The sequence below is a fragment of the Mytilus trossulus genome, chromosome 14, assembly GCF_036588685.1.
Source record: "Mytilus trossulus isolate FHL-02 chromosome 14, PNRI_Mtr1.1.1.hap1, whole genome shotgun sequence".
NCBI classification, from domain to species: Eukaryota; Metazoa; Mollusca; class Bivalvia; order Mytilida; family Mytilidae; genus Mytilus; species Mytilus trossulus.
The window spans coordinates 2,756,339-2,774,216 of record NC_086386.1 but is presented as its reverse complement, the minus strand read 5'-3'; the positions used below and the strand labels follow the sequence as shown (position 1 = coordinate 2,774,216).

Sequence of the window (17,878 nt, the reverse complement as noted above, 5' to 3'; positions counted from 1 at the left end):
GATCTAATAAAAAGTATAAATGAAAAATTTACCGTGGTACCGAATGCTTGCGGTGTTTTTATTATAACGTTGAAGTACTTAAGGAACATGATATATATAATGCTGAACACCACCAAAGATTTCCACTATTAACATCATAAAGCAATCAGAAAGACCAATCGAAACAAAATTTGATACAAACATTTAGTAATACTTTTATATATTTTGATTATAATAATAACGACTTCTGTATGAACACTTAACAGTGCAAAATGAGACAACGAAAAACACATATAACATGTATAAACCACACCAACAAACAACAATTACTGAACAACAGGTTCCTGGCAAACAAATGCAGCAAGTTTAAACGCTAATAGGCCAATAGGACATGTTTTTGTTTAGGGACCATCTTAATCTCATCTCCAGGTATAATTTCCTTAATTTATATTTTTTAAACAAAAAACAGTGATCAGACATTACTTGTGTAGTTATAAGCCTTAGTGATACGTCTGATAAGTTGGAGAGACTTATGTGAAGACAACTGTTATAGCTTGATTGAAAAGGAGATGTCATAAAAAGTTTATCAATTATACTTAGAAATTCAAACATGAACAATCGTAAATTTGTGGTAAAGTTGTATAGTACAAATGTAGTTGGAACAAATAAAACTATTGAAATAAAAAAGGTACTGCAAAACAAATTGGAGAAAATAGAACATCAGCATAGCATAAAAAGTCAAAACTATAAGAGGGTTAATTTAGTCTGTTTATCTGAAATACGATTATAGATATCACATGCATATTGTTAAATTCAAATACCATTGTATAAACGCACACTGCATATATGTCCGATTGCGCATATTGTAAGATTGTCCCGTAGTCGTAATTGTCTAAAAAGACTTCCTTACGGTACATGTAGGTACTTCATTTCATTAATATTTAACTCCTCTTACCGATTTATGTGTTTCATAAATAAATATTGAGATCGATATCTCACCTAGCTCGGTTCCCATTGTAGGTACTTAATAGAAAGTGATAGAAAACATATAAGTTCGAGGTAGTTCCTTTCTCACAAAAACTAGTGTCCGTCAACAATTTAGAGAATAAACACAAAGTCTTTCAATCATATACGATTATATATATGACTATTTGTGTTTTATGTAATTTTTCTAAATTTCATATGATTATATAAATGTGTGTTATATTTTGATTTTGATATGTTGCAGGTCTTCACAGTGATGCCTTGACAATGTTGCCCAGTGACAAACATCTTGTAAGACTTGCCGACGAGCTTGATATCGAGAGTTGTAAAAAATTGTTGATTCACCTCGGGATACAAGAACATCATTTGATAGATATAATTCGTAAGTACGATGGAGATGCTCTGACGATCAAAACCATGGCGTTACATACCTGGATGAAGACAAAGATTAAAGGGAAATCGTCAACGAAATCATTACAAGATTTGCTCGAAGGACTTGAAGCAATTGGTGCTAAGAGGCATTTGCTTTGCAAGGTTTGCGCTTTTTACAATTTATTTCAAATGTGTTAATATAAAAAAGAAAATGAAGTATGATTGCCAATGAGATAACTCTCCACAAAAGACCAAAAAAGACACAGCAATTAACAACTATAGGTCACCGTACGGACTTCAACAATGAGCAAAGCCCATACCGTATAGTCAGCTAAAAAAGGCCCCCAAAATGACTTTATTTACTAATGTAAGTTTACATGTGAGATTTATATAGATGATGGTGGATATGTTCATGATATCGCAACTACCATCCCGTTCCTTTTTCACAAATGTGAACTACCCAATTAGACTTATAACTGAGTCTTATATGAGCAACACGATAAGTACCATTGTGGAGCAAGATCTGGTTACTTTTCCCGAGCACCCGAAATCACTCCTGGTTTTTAGTGGGGTTCATGTTTTATAGTCTTTATTTTCCTTTGCTGTGTTTTGTGTAGTATTGTTTTTCTGTCGTTTTTTAAAGTCTTGTATTCTGCTTCTGCCGTTTGGTGCGGTATGCGCATACGCTAACACTACAAAGTGCTCATAGTCTTAAAAGACCAGATTTTGTAAAGTCGAGCACAAATTTTACTCGACTAGTCTCGACATTGTATTGACAATTTTCAACTGTACTTAATTGTACTCGACAAGGTCTCGACTTTACATAATTAGTCCAGTCTTGTAAAGTACATGGATAGAATGATTCCCTCCGAACAACTGTGCTGCAAGGTGGTATTTAGAAGGACTCGCTATACATATTTCGACTAAATCATGTTGGTTTAAGTAGTCTATCAGAGGTATCCATGTGGACTAGTTTAAGTGATGCCTGTTCTTTTTTTCTAGTATGTCTATAACAGATGAGGTGTTGTGGTATCAGTTTTCCACGTATCTGGCAGCTCTTTGTAGAACCATCTTAATCAAATTAATATCCTCCATAAGATAGGGATCCCAAGTTGTACAGGCATATTCCACAATCGGTTGAACTGGTGCTTTATATGCTCTTTCTTTTAGTGTTGGATTGCTAATGTTTAGGTTTCTTTTGAGGAAGCTCATTGTCTTGTTTCCTTTCTTACATATGTTTGTAATGTGTCCACTCCACTTAATATCTAATGTAAGACTGATTCTTGTTGGTTTCCGACTAGTTCAGTGAAACCATAATCATCGTGTATGTCTGTAAATGTATGATGTATGTTAGGATACTGGGTATTTGGTTTAAGAGTATTTTTCTTCCAGTTGCATTCTGGTAAGTTGAAATCACCAGCAGTTAGTATAAGGGCATTGATTATTCCTGAAGCTCTTTCTATACTTCTACCAAATTGATTTATACTTTCGTCATTTAATGTCCTATGGTTGTTGTAAGAGGATAGGTTTATAGCTCTTCAACCAACACGCTCCCATCTTCACCATGCGATTTAGCAGTCAGTTTGCAATTCCGTTACATACATGTTATTTACTACTATAAGGACACCTTCTCCTAATGGTTTCTGTCATTTCTAAATATGTTATAAACATTTAAGAAAATCTGTGAACTTGTGATGATTTATGGTCAATTCATGTCTCTGTTCCAAAGATGATATCTGTGTTTGACTGTCATTCAGATTTTTCAGTTGGGCATGTTAAAATTGCTTTGATTTTACTGATTGGAAATTTAAATTTATAATTCTCAAATGTTGTTTGGAATTAGTCGTCTTGCATGATGATTGTTATGGTGTGGATACATGGATAGCTTTCAATGTGGCAGGATGTTAAAATAGTTTCAGGTGTTGAAGGCAATGAAGAAACAGAATGTTGAATATTTTGGACAGTTACATGGAACTGTGTTGCTGAGTCTTTAGTGTTTTTTGTTTTGTATTATGTTCTATAATTTGTCTACTTGTCTTTTTCATTTTTAGCCATGGCGTTGTCATTTCGATCTATGAGTTCGACTGTTCCTCCGGTACCTTTCGCACCTCTTTTAAATATGACGTCATGTTTTTTCGATGCGAAAAAGTAATAATTCCAATAAATAGTTACACATATTGTACACATAACTTATAAAATATTTCTAAGAGCAGATTAGATTTCAGCAGACGAGCATTGTGTCTAAATTTCATATGTTAGTAGTATCCCGACATATGTACAATATGACAAACTTATTCAAGAATAACCACATTATGGTCAGTTTGAGCATTTTCCATATATATTGCTAACGCTGGTAATGATTGCTTTGACATCTTTCTATTGATTTTCGTATTTTTTTCCATTCATTTCTATAATTCATTTTTTATTTTGTGCTAGTGTTGTTTTTTTAATCATTACAACAGAAACGATCGATATAAAAGTGAAATTAAAAGCCTTGACAAAACACATATGACACTAATGATATAAATATACACACGATAATAAGATTAATTCAGACAGTAAAATTCCAGGAAAAGAGGACAGTATTGCATTTACGACAATTGGATTAATCTTTTATTTTATTTTCAAAATTTTAACTGTTAATTGTTAAACAAAACGATTTTGATATAAACCATATTTATTATGTCCTTTTGTTTATTTATAAATAGTTCTTTGCATTTTAAAGTGCATTAACGAAGTTATTGTCTCAATTTTGATTTCAGGTGTTCAGAGAATACACAGATTTTTCTGGTAAGAATTCCAGAACTGTCAATCAATTTTTTATATGCAAAATCATATCATCTATGCATAGTTTTTATTTTTAAATCATATAATGAATTACACACATGTATATATTGAGACTTACATTCATGCAACCTGTTATTCCCTTACTATTATCAGGATTATTGTGTGCTATCTCTAGTTGTAGCCTTAATCGATTTACGTGATTTAAACATCGTCTTTGATTTTGTGTGTCTTGGTTTGCCGTCTCATTTGTGTATTACAAAAATCCTTTAATTCATATTGACAAAATCTTTACGTATTACGTTTGTGTTACCTATAAGCTACTGTATCTGGTACCTATTTAAAACATTTTGTTGAACGTTCGACTGTCTTTTGGTTTTCTAAAGCTAAAACCAAAAGTTGTTATTCTCTAATAATCCATTAACCCGTTATTACAGTAAAAGATTATATAAATGAAAGTAATGCACTTATTCGTGATAGGTTTTGTACCATATATTCGTATAAGCTGAATTAAATAAAATATTATACTGACGGTTACATTTATCAGCGATTATGTATGTTATTATTTAGAAACAGATAGCTGATTTAAGTGATCATAAATTCATTGGTTGGTCAATCATTGTTGATTAACGCTACTTTTGTATCACTCTTGGTTTTATCGTGACGCCAGTTGTTCTTGATTGAGTATGTCAAAAACCACCGCTTTTTGGCAGAAAAACTTGAAATATGTACGATAGGAATCGAACGAACATACATTAACAGATTCGAACTAGCAACCTCATAATTTATGAATAGTTTAGAAAAAGTGCTTTACTAAATAGTTAGAAAATGATGTGGTATGAGTGCCAATGAGACTACTTTCCGTCCAAGTCACAATTTAATAAAGTAAACCATTAAACACGTTAGCTTACACCGAACACCAAGCTATAAAGTGCTAAAAAATACTAGTGTAAAACCATCCCATTTGGCCTCCACGATAAATGAAAACAATGTACAAATTGACCCGTTAACATTTAATTTAATTTGATTTAACGAGTTTTCCAATTATCTTCTGAAAACCGAAATATTTTTTCCATTTTTCCAAAAATCAAATACGAGTTTAAACAACAAACTTTAAACAAATTGTCTCATTTGTCAATACATTTAATTAACATTTCAAATACTTTCTTCTTTTAGTTACTAGTATCTCAAAACCAGATTTTTTTTCAATATGTTCCCTAGCAGCTGTAGAGCTGTTAAGATGAAATAAAAAAATAATTTCACAGGTCCTTAGTTGCACACAATATTCAATTGGAATTTCAAATAACTTGATTGTTCTCTATTTATCACTTTGAAACCAACTTTTGTTTTTATTTTTCAACAATCCAGTACACTCTAGATTGTTAAAAGTAAAAATGTAAAAATCAAAACCAACCTGTTTTTAGTGTTCCAATAGTTTCCTTCAAATTGAGTTTGTAGCATTCTGAACCGCGATGGTAACGCTGTATATACTAACTTTTTAATATTTCACTTTTCTTAATAATTGCAAATCTAAAGTTTCAAAAACAAGCCAAAAAATGGTATATATACTATTACACTTCAGCGATACCTTCTCACTTCAGTGTCACCATCAAAACTCCGAGTCTTATAAAAAAATTAAAAGTACTATATTTATTTTTATTAAAACCAAACTATATGAATTCTTCAAACAATCAGGTAACATAATTCTGGAACGTGATCAATTAATGCAACTTGATTCCAAAAACAGGATGTATGCAGTGGTTTAAACCATAGCATCAAAGATTAAATCAAATTTAAAAAGCAGTTTCTTTTATTACCTGGAAAACAATATATTTTATAATTTCCAACAAGCCCTAACATATTGAACGACGAACATTAAACGTTACCTGTCTTAAGGGGTTCAATCATTTATTAATATATTTTTCAGATAATAAAAATGTGTGATAAATGGAAGCTTAAAATGAAAGATAAAATATTTTCGATGTATTTAATAATATGTATATTCTTTTGTAGAATTTCCAAATGTCGGACCAGAGGCTGTTCCAAATGATGATGTCCTTAATAATCTACCTCAACACCTTGGTAACTGCGCTTTACATCTGGGTTTAGAACTAGGAATTACTATCAATTCTATAGAGCAGACAAAAACAGATTATCGAAAGATGTACGATCAAACTACAGATATCTTAAGAAAATGGAAAAATTCAACTGAAGAAAAACCTACTGTGTTGAAGTTACTGGTTGGTCTGGAACGCGTTCATCTTGGAGGGTTCCAGTTTGTAAAACAAAAGTATCTTCGCAAATGATTTTGTAAATAACGAATGTCAATCAATGAATGTTGTTTTTAAATAACTCCATATAAAATGAAGTTCAGCAACAGTATTTGTCATACCTTTCCGTTCCACTTAATCCAAAATACAATGCATTTCATCTACAATATATGTCAAACAGTTTGATTCGCCTCTACACAATTTACACAATTGAGTCAATTCAACTCCTTTTCCTAAGTTTAACACAAATATTTTTATTCATTTAGAAATTTAAATTTCTACACCATTTTTCATACATTTTGGTTCAACCATTCATACGACATGTAAGGGAAATATTGTCTTTAAAGCTATGCAATGTATCAAAAATATCGTTTATATAGGTCGGTGCTTTTTTCGTTGTTTTTTGGGGCGGGTTTCATTGCATCGCAAGCGTTAGATAGTCTGCGAACAGTATAGACCCGGTGAGGAAAACAAATGTGAACACCAATTTATAAATTGCATGCGTCAGATGCACTTTTCTGGAATAATTAACCTTCGTCGAAAACGTTCAAAGCCAAACATTTGCCGACCAAGGATGTATAAGAACTGGAACATTCGAAAATTAATATGACATAAAAGAATTTAGAAATAATACCAAGATCCATCTTAGTTACATTTAGTCTGAGAGACTTCAAACCCTAGTTTCTTAATAATTCGTATGTTCATAACTGGAAATTTTAAGAAATTGTGATTATTAATCATGTTTGTTCCCAATCATGTTATTCATATGGTACCTATAAATGTAACACTACAGGGAGGTAACTTTTTAAAATCAGCTAAACGTTTTCATTACGTTGTGTTGTTAAGGGAATATTAAGCTTCTCAATGATCTAAATAAGTGTTTGTCAAACAACTATATAACCAGTGAATTTTTTCTGATAAAACGGTTGGTTTAATTTTTAATTATTTTTTTAATACTTTTGTCAAAGGGTCAAAGTTAAAACTTTGTCAAAATTTTAAGAAAATTAAAATGCCAAATTAATTTTAGTTAAAGTGTTGGGTGCCACCTTAATATGAGAATAAGAATATAAGGCATAAAAGAAACAATAAAATTATCTCAAAATATATACCAGAATTGAATGTGTACAACTGATGTTGTTTTTGATAATAAAGAATGTTTTAAAACAATATTTCTTTAAGGTGGTATGGGAGTCTAACATAAAAATGATAGAATTTGTTCATACTTTGCCAAAACGTAGTATCTATTTATATATGTTCATAAATGTAATAAAATTGATAGGTCACCGCGCATTTTCTCAAGCTACAGGACGTGACAAAATGACACATTTTGTATGGATTATACAGGAAAAAAGACTATTTTGTGATTAGAAACTAAACAGAATGATAAAATTGTTAAAAAAATGAGGAAAAGAAGATAGCTTTCAGACAATGCTTTGAGAATATCAAAAGAAAAGATAGGGTCACCGTGTGTTTTTTCTTGCAAAAACAAAAGTAGTAAAATTCCATGTAGAATCCTTCAGAAAATGCAGTTACCTCCCCTGAAAAATTTAACTTTTTATTAAAAAAAACAAAAATAATAAACATTTGTTAAAATATTAAAATTTATAAGTTATATTCTTATAAAGTGGTTCTTTAAAATAATACTTTACATTAAATATCTGTATTCCTGCATCAAATTTTGCTACCTTGATAGAAAATCTTGATATTAGGTTCCCTGTTTTTTACAATACAAGATGGCGGAAGACACCCATTACACCTTAACATGATTTCAACATAAAATTCACGTTTTTCCACACCACGCGGCCTTGGCATCACGTTGAACGAACAAAAATGTAACATTTACGTTCCAATCACGTGAAAAATAAAGCCAGAAGATATCGATGAGATAATACAACCATAAATACGTCTGGAACTATCATGTTTATCTGAAGTAACATCAGGTATTACGATGAGTCTTGTGTAGACGAAATGAACGTCTGGCGTACTAAATTATAATTCTGCTACCTTTGATAACTAATTACCACAATAACCTATATCTCTTGTGAAGAAGCCATATTTTTTTTTGTTGCATTCCTTTGCATAAAATTTTTTCACATAGTCGCCTCCTTTAAAATATGTTTTGTTGGTTTTTAATGAAAGCGAAATTGAGAAACATCTTCTTATATTTCTAAAGAAATTATTATTTCATACTCATATTTAATTTGCATGTACTCATCTAAATATTCATGTAATATTTACAGTTAAATGATTAGCATGATTAAAGATTATTAAGTATTGCAGTGTATTTTAGTCCACATTTTAATTAGACAATGACAATATTTCTACATGCTTCAATCCTTTCAATTCATCATGTACATATTTTCGTTCAGATTTTATCTTTTTATTTTTTTTTTTGGTTATATTTCTGCTTTATCTATCTGTTTGTTTTCAACCTACAATAAATGCTAAAATATATTGATACCATTAACAACTCATGGCGTTTCATATTTTAACAATGTCATAATTTACCAAAAATGTAATAAGACTTATATCATGTATATAAAATGATATTTAACTATCATGATGCTGTAACAAGCAAGAAATTATGAGAGTGGATTGTGTTGTGCCGTCTGTATTTCAGCTTTATCTAAGGCTGGTTATCCAAGCTTTTTTGGCCAAGTGGTCCATGTTGTTCGTTAATTTGATAATTAATGTGTGAAAACTAAGGTCTGTAAGATTGACTCCAATCTTTGGTAACTAGGATTGCCAGTTTTCACAAACACCTTTCATGCACTCCTATTTGCTCCTCTAAAAACCATTGGCTGCGTTGATTTAACGGAGCTGGAAGTGGCGTTAAAGACAAACATTCAAATAATCATTCTTCAATCTTAATTTCCTTCATTTATTAAAATAGTTGTATATGTTTTTAAAATATTTTGATTTGAATGTGTATGTGAGTGTTTTTGTAATGTTTACTTTAATCTAACAGAAAATGTATTAATATATCTGTGCAGTTGTGATCTTGATTTCAAGTTCAATGTGTTTGTTGTCAATACATTACTGTACAATCAAGTTGAACTTGAAACGTTATTTATAAATACATCACCAATGTATGAATAAGTGTTTACATAATAATATCAAAAACACTCATTCATTGATTTTAACCTTACTCTGACTTGTAATTGTTTGTTATTAGTTATGGTTCAAAATGTATTGTATGAACCACTCATCAATGTGCTATAAAAGATTGAAAAAAACACTTTTCATGTGAAGATTGCAACCTTATTGGACTGACTTGATATCTTAATGTTCCAAGGATTATCACTATCTTTTTATACAAAAAACATAGTTCAAGGATCATAACATTCTATACATTTCATCCATGAACATTTCAAGAAATAAATTAATTTAAGTTATGCTCAGATATTCAAGGCACAAAATGATGTTACACTTGTCAAAAAAATATATAAGTGCAGGAATCTAATAACTGTTCTGAAAGAAGAATGATGTCATTGTTAAAATCTTCTTTAAAAATTTGGTGTTATCTAGAATTGCTGTGAAATCAACTACATGTACAACCAATGCAATAATTACCTATCATTGATAAATTGAAGCAATTTTTACCGTTCAGTGCTTAAAAGCACTTTGATTAAATTTCATTCCTCGTAAGCAATTTTCTGGAATTTACCATCGGTAAGAAACTTGAAGTCAAATATTGCAAAGCCATGGAGGTATAAGAAACGAAACAGTTAAAAAGGTATATGACTAAAAAAAGCCTAAAATAACTGTTTTATACCGCTGTTCAAAAGTCATAAATTGATTGAGAAACAGCAAATTCGGGTAACAAACTTCAACCCTGGGAAACACACCAAATATTAGAGGAAAACTGAAACAAAAGCAAACACCAACATAGACACGAACTGTTTAATAACAACTGCCATATTCCTGACTTGGTACAGAACATTTGAAGAAATAAATGGTGCATTGAAGCTGTTTTTATTACTAGCCAACCTCCCGCTTTTACGGCAGTGTAAAATTATTACGCTAAAATGACAACACTACTTGACAGAACAAACACATACAAGAACACTCATCACAGAGACACACACAAAAACATAATATAATAGTTGACACTGCATGTAAACCACAGAACAACAAGGAACACCTACATCAACGACAGACGCCACAGAAACATAATATAATGGTTGACACAGCATGCAAACCGCGGAACAACCAGGACGTGTTGTTTATTCTTTAGTTTTCTATGTTGTGTCATGTGTACTATTGTTTTTCTGTTTGTCTTTTTCATTTTTAGCCATGGCGTTGTCAGTTTGTTTTAGATTTACGAATTTGACTGTCCTTTGGTATCTTTCGTCTCTCTTTTACAGACGCCACAGAAACAAAATATAATAGTTGACACAGCGTGCAAACCGCAGATCAAGAAGGAACAACTACATCAACGACAGACGCCACAAGAACATAAACAGGGACGCTCTTATGTAACGAAAATGTAATCTAGAACTTCACACAATTATTTTCATATCACCAGTACAAACGATTTTCTCGATACTAATGGTATTATAAGGCCATGTTAAAACTATTTAGACATAGACAATTCCATCTAAATTCCACTTAGCAGGCTGAAGTTAAAATCTGAGTTACATTTTTTTATTGAAATTTATTTATGCACTTTCAGAAAGGTTTGCTACAAATCATGTCAGTACCGAATTACTAACTACTGAGCTGATGACACCCTCTGGGTACTCATAGTAAATCAACAGAGGTATCGACCCAGACATTAAATTGTGTTATTTCAAGTGTTGCCAAAACTTGCAACATGAGAAGTGATTGATAAAAAGTGACTATGTAGAACTTCACTTTTATTTAAACTTTTACTTGCGGTTTTTTTTAAATACTCATAAAACAGAACATGAACTTGAACTGTTGTCATTGCCATCTTCCTTCACACTGTTACCTTTTACATCACATTGATCAATCTTATTAGAACCCCCTTTACCTGGACAATAAGCATTGTCCGTGTGTGCTGGTTTCTGAGTCGGACAGGCACCAGAAGAATTATTTTCGTACTTTTTACGTATTGTTGTCGCTCTGTCTTTTGCAAATTCACGTGTTGTCACGTCATCAGGGAGGTATGGAGAACCTTTTCAAATCGTCCAAGCCCCGAATCGGCCATCCCCAAAATTCGAAAACGAGGCTTAGATTCCTCTTGACTACATTGGAAAACGTCTGTATCCACATGTTCTCTTTTTCCTGCTGGTTTGATGGTCGTTTGTCTTTTGGAAGTTTATCATAAGTCCTGAATACAGATTTGTAAGTACCCCATCCAAAGTCCCTCGCCAACTGTGCGTACACCAACAACGCTATACCAGCATTAGAAAACCATTTGTCATACTTTGACCCTTCCTGTAAACACAGGTGTGTGTATGTCTATACAAATTAAAACCTTTGAAATTATGGATTTTCGAATAAGTTTATTGTTATAAATTATGACAGAATCTTATTGCTCATCGCCGCCATATTTAAACAACATCTATTAATGATTGTGACATAAAGTTCAATTGTAATGTTTTGTTGGTTGACACAAATCTATCAAGCTTTTGTTTATACAATAAATTAATCAGCAGCTGGTATGTATATTTCAAGTTACAAAAAAACAAAACGTTTTGAACACCGGTTATTATTTTGCATTTAAAAGTGATGAAACAAGAAGAAGGATTGTGTACACATTTGAGAAAAACACCAATAGATATAACTTATGATTTATCTTACCCGGAGATAGTTGCTGGCATTTTCGAACTTTTCTCTGACCCAGAGATGCTCCCATGGTTTCACATTGCAAACTACGTCCATAGCATGCAAAGTAAATATATTACAAGTGACCTCCTTCGTTCCATCCCATGTCCACATAGAATCATGGAAATTATGTCCCAGTTCATGGAACATTCCCCAACTTCCTTTCCTGTTGTTTACTTTTAGAATGTGGTCTCTGGACAATAGGAAGCAGTCCTCGTAGATCTAATCACAAATATAAAATGGTTCATGTAATAATGAAACTTTTTCTTTGAATAACTCCTACACTGTTAACATATTGGTATTTGATAAAATTCTAAGACGTTTGAGGCATAGGGCAAAAAATCTTCATACCTTTTACAAATCAGGATTTTCGTTAATAAAATGATAATAAAATTGAGAATGAAAATGGAGGATGTGTCAAAGAGACAACAATCCAGATTAGAGCAGACAACGGCTGGAGGCCACCAATTGGTCTTCAATGCAGCGAGAAACTCCCATAACCGGAGGCGTCCTTCAGCTGGCCCCTTACCAAATAAGTATACTAGTTCAGTGATAATGGACGTCATTGTGTCAGATATGTTAGGAATGTAATTTGAAATTATGATGCTTGTTTTGTATAAAAATACAACTATAAGATATAAAATATACCTCAAACGTCATGTGTGCAAAAGGAAAGGATCAACAGACAAACATTGGTGCCCACCCAAAACATGGACAACATAGAAAAATATAAACTGAGCAACACAAACCCCTTCAAACCTGATTACATGTAGCCAGACGTTTGAGCAGATAAAAATCTACATGTGACACTATTCAATATAACTCCCTATTTGTTAATTACACTGAATTAAAAAAAGGTTAAAAAAAGTACAGAGTATATAAAAAAAAAAAGGTTCTTACACATTTTCCTTGTCAAATTTTAAAACGAACCTGTTATGTTTGAAACGAACCTTATTAGTATCTGCCATGTCCAGATGGGTGACGATTGGATAACCAGAATGCATGTAACCAATGGACGGCTGTTCATCTGTAACCACCCATTGTCCTCTACCATAAGCTCTTTCTTTATTCTGATCCTAGGCCATCGTCTTAGCCTAGAATCAGCATTATAAAGCTCGTCACCATGCAGACCAATTATGATAATTCATGGTTTTTGTCGTTTTGCTCTACGACAATTCCATGATAGTACCAGCGGGAAGGTAACATCCCGTTGAATGCAATTTGTGTGTCTGTGAGGAAAATTCTAATTCGATAGACTGAACTTCCGGTGTATCCTCAAATGTTCCAGGAAATTCATGAATTCCTTCTGCTAATACTACATTCCCTTCTAAGCCATCTCGTATCATGATATCGCAAATAAGCATCGCAGCTTTTTTGGCGCCATGTGACTCAACGGGTTTACTCCTTGTTGGTATATGGTCGTTATCTGGTGATAATTTCTGAATCATTTCCACAACATGTGGTTTGTGTTTGATATAAAGTTCCTCTGGTAAGTTTACTACATTGTGTATTAATCCTCCTAATCGGTTAATTTTTTCTGGGTGCTTGTTAATTGCTGAAACAAGATCACTGGGCTTTGCATAATCCGCCATATTGTCTTTTACTAAGAGTTCCGCTAAATCGCCATCATTCTTGTACATTATTTTATCAGCATAAGCGATACCTATTGCCCTGAAGATGATGTTAAGTGGTATACTTTCAACGTCTATTTTATAAACCTCCGCAAATCCCCATGGGCACACTCCACATATCAACCCACCTCCTTTCTCTACCCAATCAAGTAATTTTAAAACACTTTGATCTTCTGTCCGAACCGGAAGTCCATTCCATGTTAATATCCTACATTCAGGAGGAAGCTCATAGAATTCCTTAAAGTAATCAGAAAAACAAGGTATCTCATTTCCCTTGTCTGTGTTTTTCGTCATCCAATTTCTGATATTTTCGTTGAATCGTTTATTTTTGCGTTTCGTATCGTTCTTTCCAAAACTGTTAACAAATACATTGTGCGAAAATACAATTATTCTTCCTTTGCCATATTCAGCTGAAAACATACACAGTATTAAATGGTAAATGGTTAATATCTACATTTACAAAAACCCTTCAAATAGGAAAAACAATGGACTAATCAATTTAATAAAGAAGAAACACTTATAATAGTTATCAAAGGTACCAGGATTATAATTTTGTACGTTAGACGCGCGTTTCGTCTACATAAAACTTATCAAATATTTGTAAAGCCAAACGAGTACAAGGTTGAAGAGCATTGAGGATCCAAAATTCCAAAAAGTAGTGCCAAATACGGCTAAGGTAATCTATGCCTGGGATAAGAAATTCCTTAGTTTTTGAAAAATTCAACGTTTTGTAAACAGGAAATTTATAAAAATTACCACATCATTTATATTCATGTCAACACAGAAGTGTTGACTACTGGGCTGGTGATACCCTCGTCGACGAAACAGCCACCACAAGTGCCATCGACCCAGTGGTTTAAATAGTTATCAAAGGTACCAGGATTATAATTTTGTACGCCAGACGCGCGTTCCGTAAACATGAGACTCGTGAATGACGCTCATATCAAATATTTGTAAAGCCATAAACCACACAAACAAACGACAACCACTGAACATCAGGTCCCTGAATTAGGACATGTGCATTAGTGAAACATCACAACATGCATGTGCCATTGAAAGATACACTATAAAATATGAATGTATAACTGTTCTTATCAAATTCAATTTAAAGATTTTTTAGTACAATAATTATTAAATATCAGCAAAAATAGCGATGTGATTTTTTATCAGTATTTTCAGAGAAACAATTGATGATAACAGAGGAACATATGTTATTGATTATCAGTGTTGATTTTATTATATTCCTCCTCGCTTTTGATTGGTTGAATGATTTATTGTTATATGTATTGTTCTCTATGCCAGCATCAAACATCGACTTAACGTTGAACAAACTAAAAATAAACCAAAAAATCAAAGCAAATGTACAAAGGGAAAATATAATTGTAAAACCCTTTTAAAATGTTTTTGTATAGTGCTGATAGACATATAAACAGATACAGAAACACTCATGTATATACTTATCGGGTTCATTGTTTAATAGAGAACATGTAGAAGAATCAGCGCAATGTAAATTTTAAGATTACAAACCTGCCGCACATAAAACGTGTCCTCTCTTATTTGCAAGGATTGCTTGTGAATTCTCTCCGTAAACAAACATGACTCCCGGGACACAGCCTGGAAATGATACCATGCCAACACCGTCCAGAATCTCTCTTTTCCAGTCCTTCATTTCAATTGTCCTTTTACCAAAAATAATAAATATTATAAAAATACTATTATGAAATCAGGATATTTATAATCGAGAGGTTATTGGCTAACATGTTTTACTTTTAAACATTCTTTTAGGTATACAAATACTATTATTCCTTATAGTAATTATTATTCCCAAGTTTTCGAAATACAGATGAAGTTTCAATTTATACGAATATATTCATACATATGTAATTAATTCTTCTATTTTGGTGGTCAACATAAAAACAAAATGTGAAAAAGCCTGAAGACCAAATACATAATAATTTGTTTTTATAAGAAATGATACGGTTGAAATCTCTGCAGTTTTCGTCGTTTTCAGTAAAATGGTACATATTTCACGATATTGTGTCACAAATGTTATAGAAATTAATCTAAATTTCTTGATTAATCGCATTTCATAACAAGATGAGCACATTTGAAGTATTTTTTATATAAATTAAAAAAAAAACAGGTCTTGATACTACTGTGTGTAGACTTTATAATTAAATTCAAAACATTATATTGACAACCCTTGTATCATATTTGTCTTGCAATTGAGAACAGTTCACCATGTTAACTTATCTTATGCACTAAGCAATACGTTTACTTAGCAATTTCCGTAACATTTTTAAAGGTTAATTCCCATAAACAGTAATGCAGAAAATCTTTTCATGATTTGTTACCCCTATTGTAACTTCGCCCATTGCGGTAAGATATTGAGTTTCTCCCTTGAGTATCACAACAAAAGCAACTATAGTAATGGAATTGCTACCTACATGTATCAGCAGCACGGCCATCCTTCGTTTGTGGCTTGTGCTAATTAATATTTGATAAGTTATGCTTGGTGTTTTGCGAACTTCTCATTTTTACCATTTTAATTATAAATAACTTTCTGTTAGGAACACGTATTATGGTGACGTTACGTTACGAGTAATTACATTCATCCATGATTATCACAAAGATGTGAAACCGGTTGCAGAGAATTTAAGGACTTTAAGATCATTTTGAAATGTAATTCTATTTATATATACATGTATGAATATATATATGTAACTCGTCTAAACATCAACCATACTATGTTAGATCTGTAAATTTGCTTTCACGAATATAAATATAAACAACGACACCAGTAGATAACAATATAACATACCTTACAAAAGTCTTATACAGATAATACACGGAGAACTGAATGTTTTCATGAAATTATCATATCAACAGCTGTTGGAATATGATGTCAAATTTTATTGTGTGATTTTGTCAATATCAAGACCGTCGAGTTCAATATTGAAAAAGATGTATCTGACAAAGTTATTTATTATATCGAGTAACCTGAACAATACACATATCTTTCATACTATTATATGGTACTCAGATATATATTTATTTACGGAACAATACACAATCAATTCAAAAAAATAAAAACGTGTACTGATATGTGACAAGTGTGTCTCTTTTTAGCAATCCGATATATGTGTGGTGAACAAATTCAAACCTTGAAGTTCAACTCGCCCTATAATTAATGATAGTATAGTTAACAATAGTAGTTTTATGTAAAAAAATTCCGTTTATCATTATGTGTTCTCTTATCGTCAAAAAGTCCAGTTGTGTAATTCTAAAAATGGCAGAAATATATCAAGATGTATAAGTACCGACGCATTTATAAAGCTTATACATCAGTAAAGAAATTTAGGTCTAAACGGAATGTCCCTAAGCAGGTTGCTAAATGAAAAGCTCAAACATAATATACGAATGCATAACAACTGTCATACTCCTAACATTTTCTAAAATTATACAGCTCGCTCATTGACGATAAGAGGACCCATAATGACAAACGGAATATGTACTTAAATGATTAAGCTTATGAGTGACTAAAAGAATAGACACACCAGGATAACACTTCGTGATGATTACCGTAAACCTTATGTAGTATCTATTAAACTCGTTCGTCCTCATACAAATGTTATAGCAGTTTTCGTGTAAAACGTACATCCTTATTAAGAGTCCGTATAGTTCAAAATTCGTGTTTTCTTTAAATTTTTAGAACCTGTATTTCTATATTTTAAACAGTAAAACAGACCATGAAGTTGTTACGATTAAATTATATTATCTTGCATATCTTACCTTTTGATATTGTACAAAACATAGGGAGAAATTCAAACTCGTATAAACTGACAACGCGATGGCTAACAAAATACAAATAGACACAACATGGTACAGAAAACAAAACAAAGTAAACTACAGAAAAAGCAACAAGAACATCACTACTCCTCAGCATGTTGCACCCATTTTGTTGTGCATGCTAGTATAAACCCTTTAAAAAGTCTTATTCGGTATGTCACGTTCGTGAAAAAAGACACGGGGTGATAGTTACGGCATTACGATATTATGCTCATA

The 17,878-nt window shown here is 32.1% G+C and overlaps 1 protein-coding gene across 1 annotated transcript; it reads right to left on the bottom strand.

The window, feature by feature from the left end:
• Positions 1–11,296: 11,296 nt before the first annotated feature.
• Positions 11,297–15,482, bottom strand: LOC134696887 (TRPM8 channel-associated factor homolog). The gene is made up of 5 exons (XM_063558845.1): positions 15,341–15,482; positions 13,445–14,223; positions 13,133–13,258; positions 12,159–12,404; positions 11,297–11,792 (listed from the first exon to the last, which is right to left on the bottom strand). Exons 1-5 carry the CDS (start codon positions 15,480–15,482, stop codon positions 11,511–11,513), a joined length of 1,575 nt encoding a protein of 524 aa, XP_063414915.1. The 3' UTR covers positions 11,297–11,510.
• Between the last annotated feature and the right edge of the window lie 2,396 nt (positions 15,483–17,878).

Bases quoted from the DNA above. Each gene is read 5' to 3' on its own strand.
- LOC134696887 (XM_063558845.1), bottom strand. From the start codon at position 15,482: ATGAAGGACTGGAAAAGAGAGATTCTGGACGGTGTTGGCATGGTATCA. The intron at 13,259-13,444 runs GTTCAGTCTATC...ACGATGGCCTAG, and splicing joins CATTTGAGGATACACCGGAA to GATCAGAATAAAGAAAGAGC. The intron at 11,793-12,158 runs GTAAGATAAATC...CTGTGTTTACAG, and splicing joins ATGCCAGCAACTATCTCCGG to GAAGGGTCAAAGTATGACAA.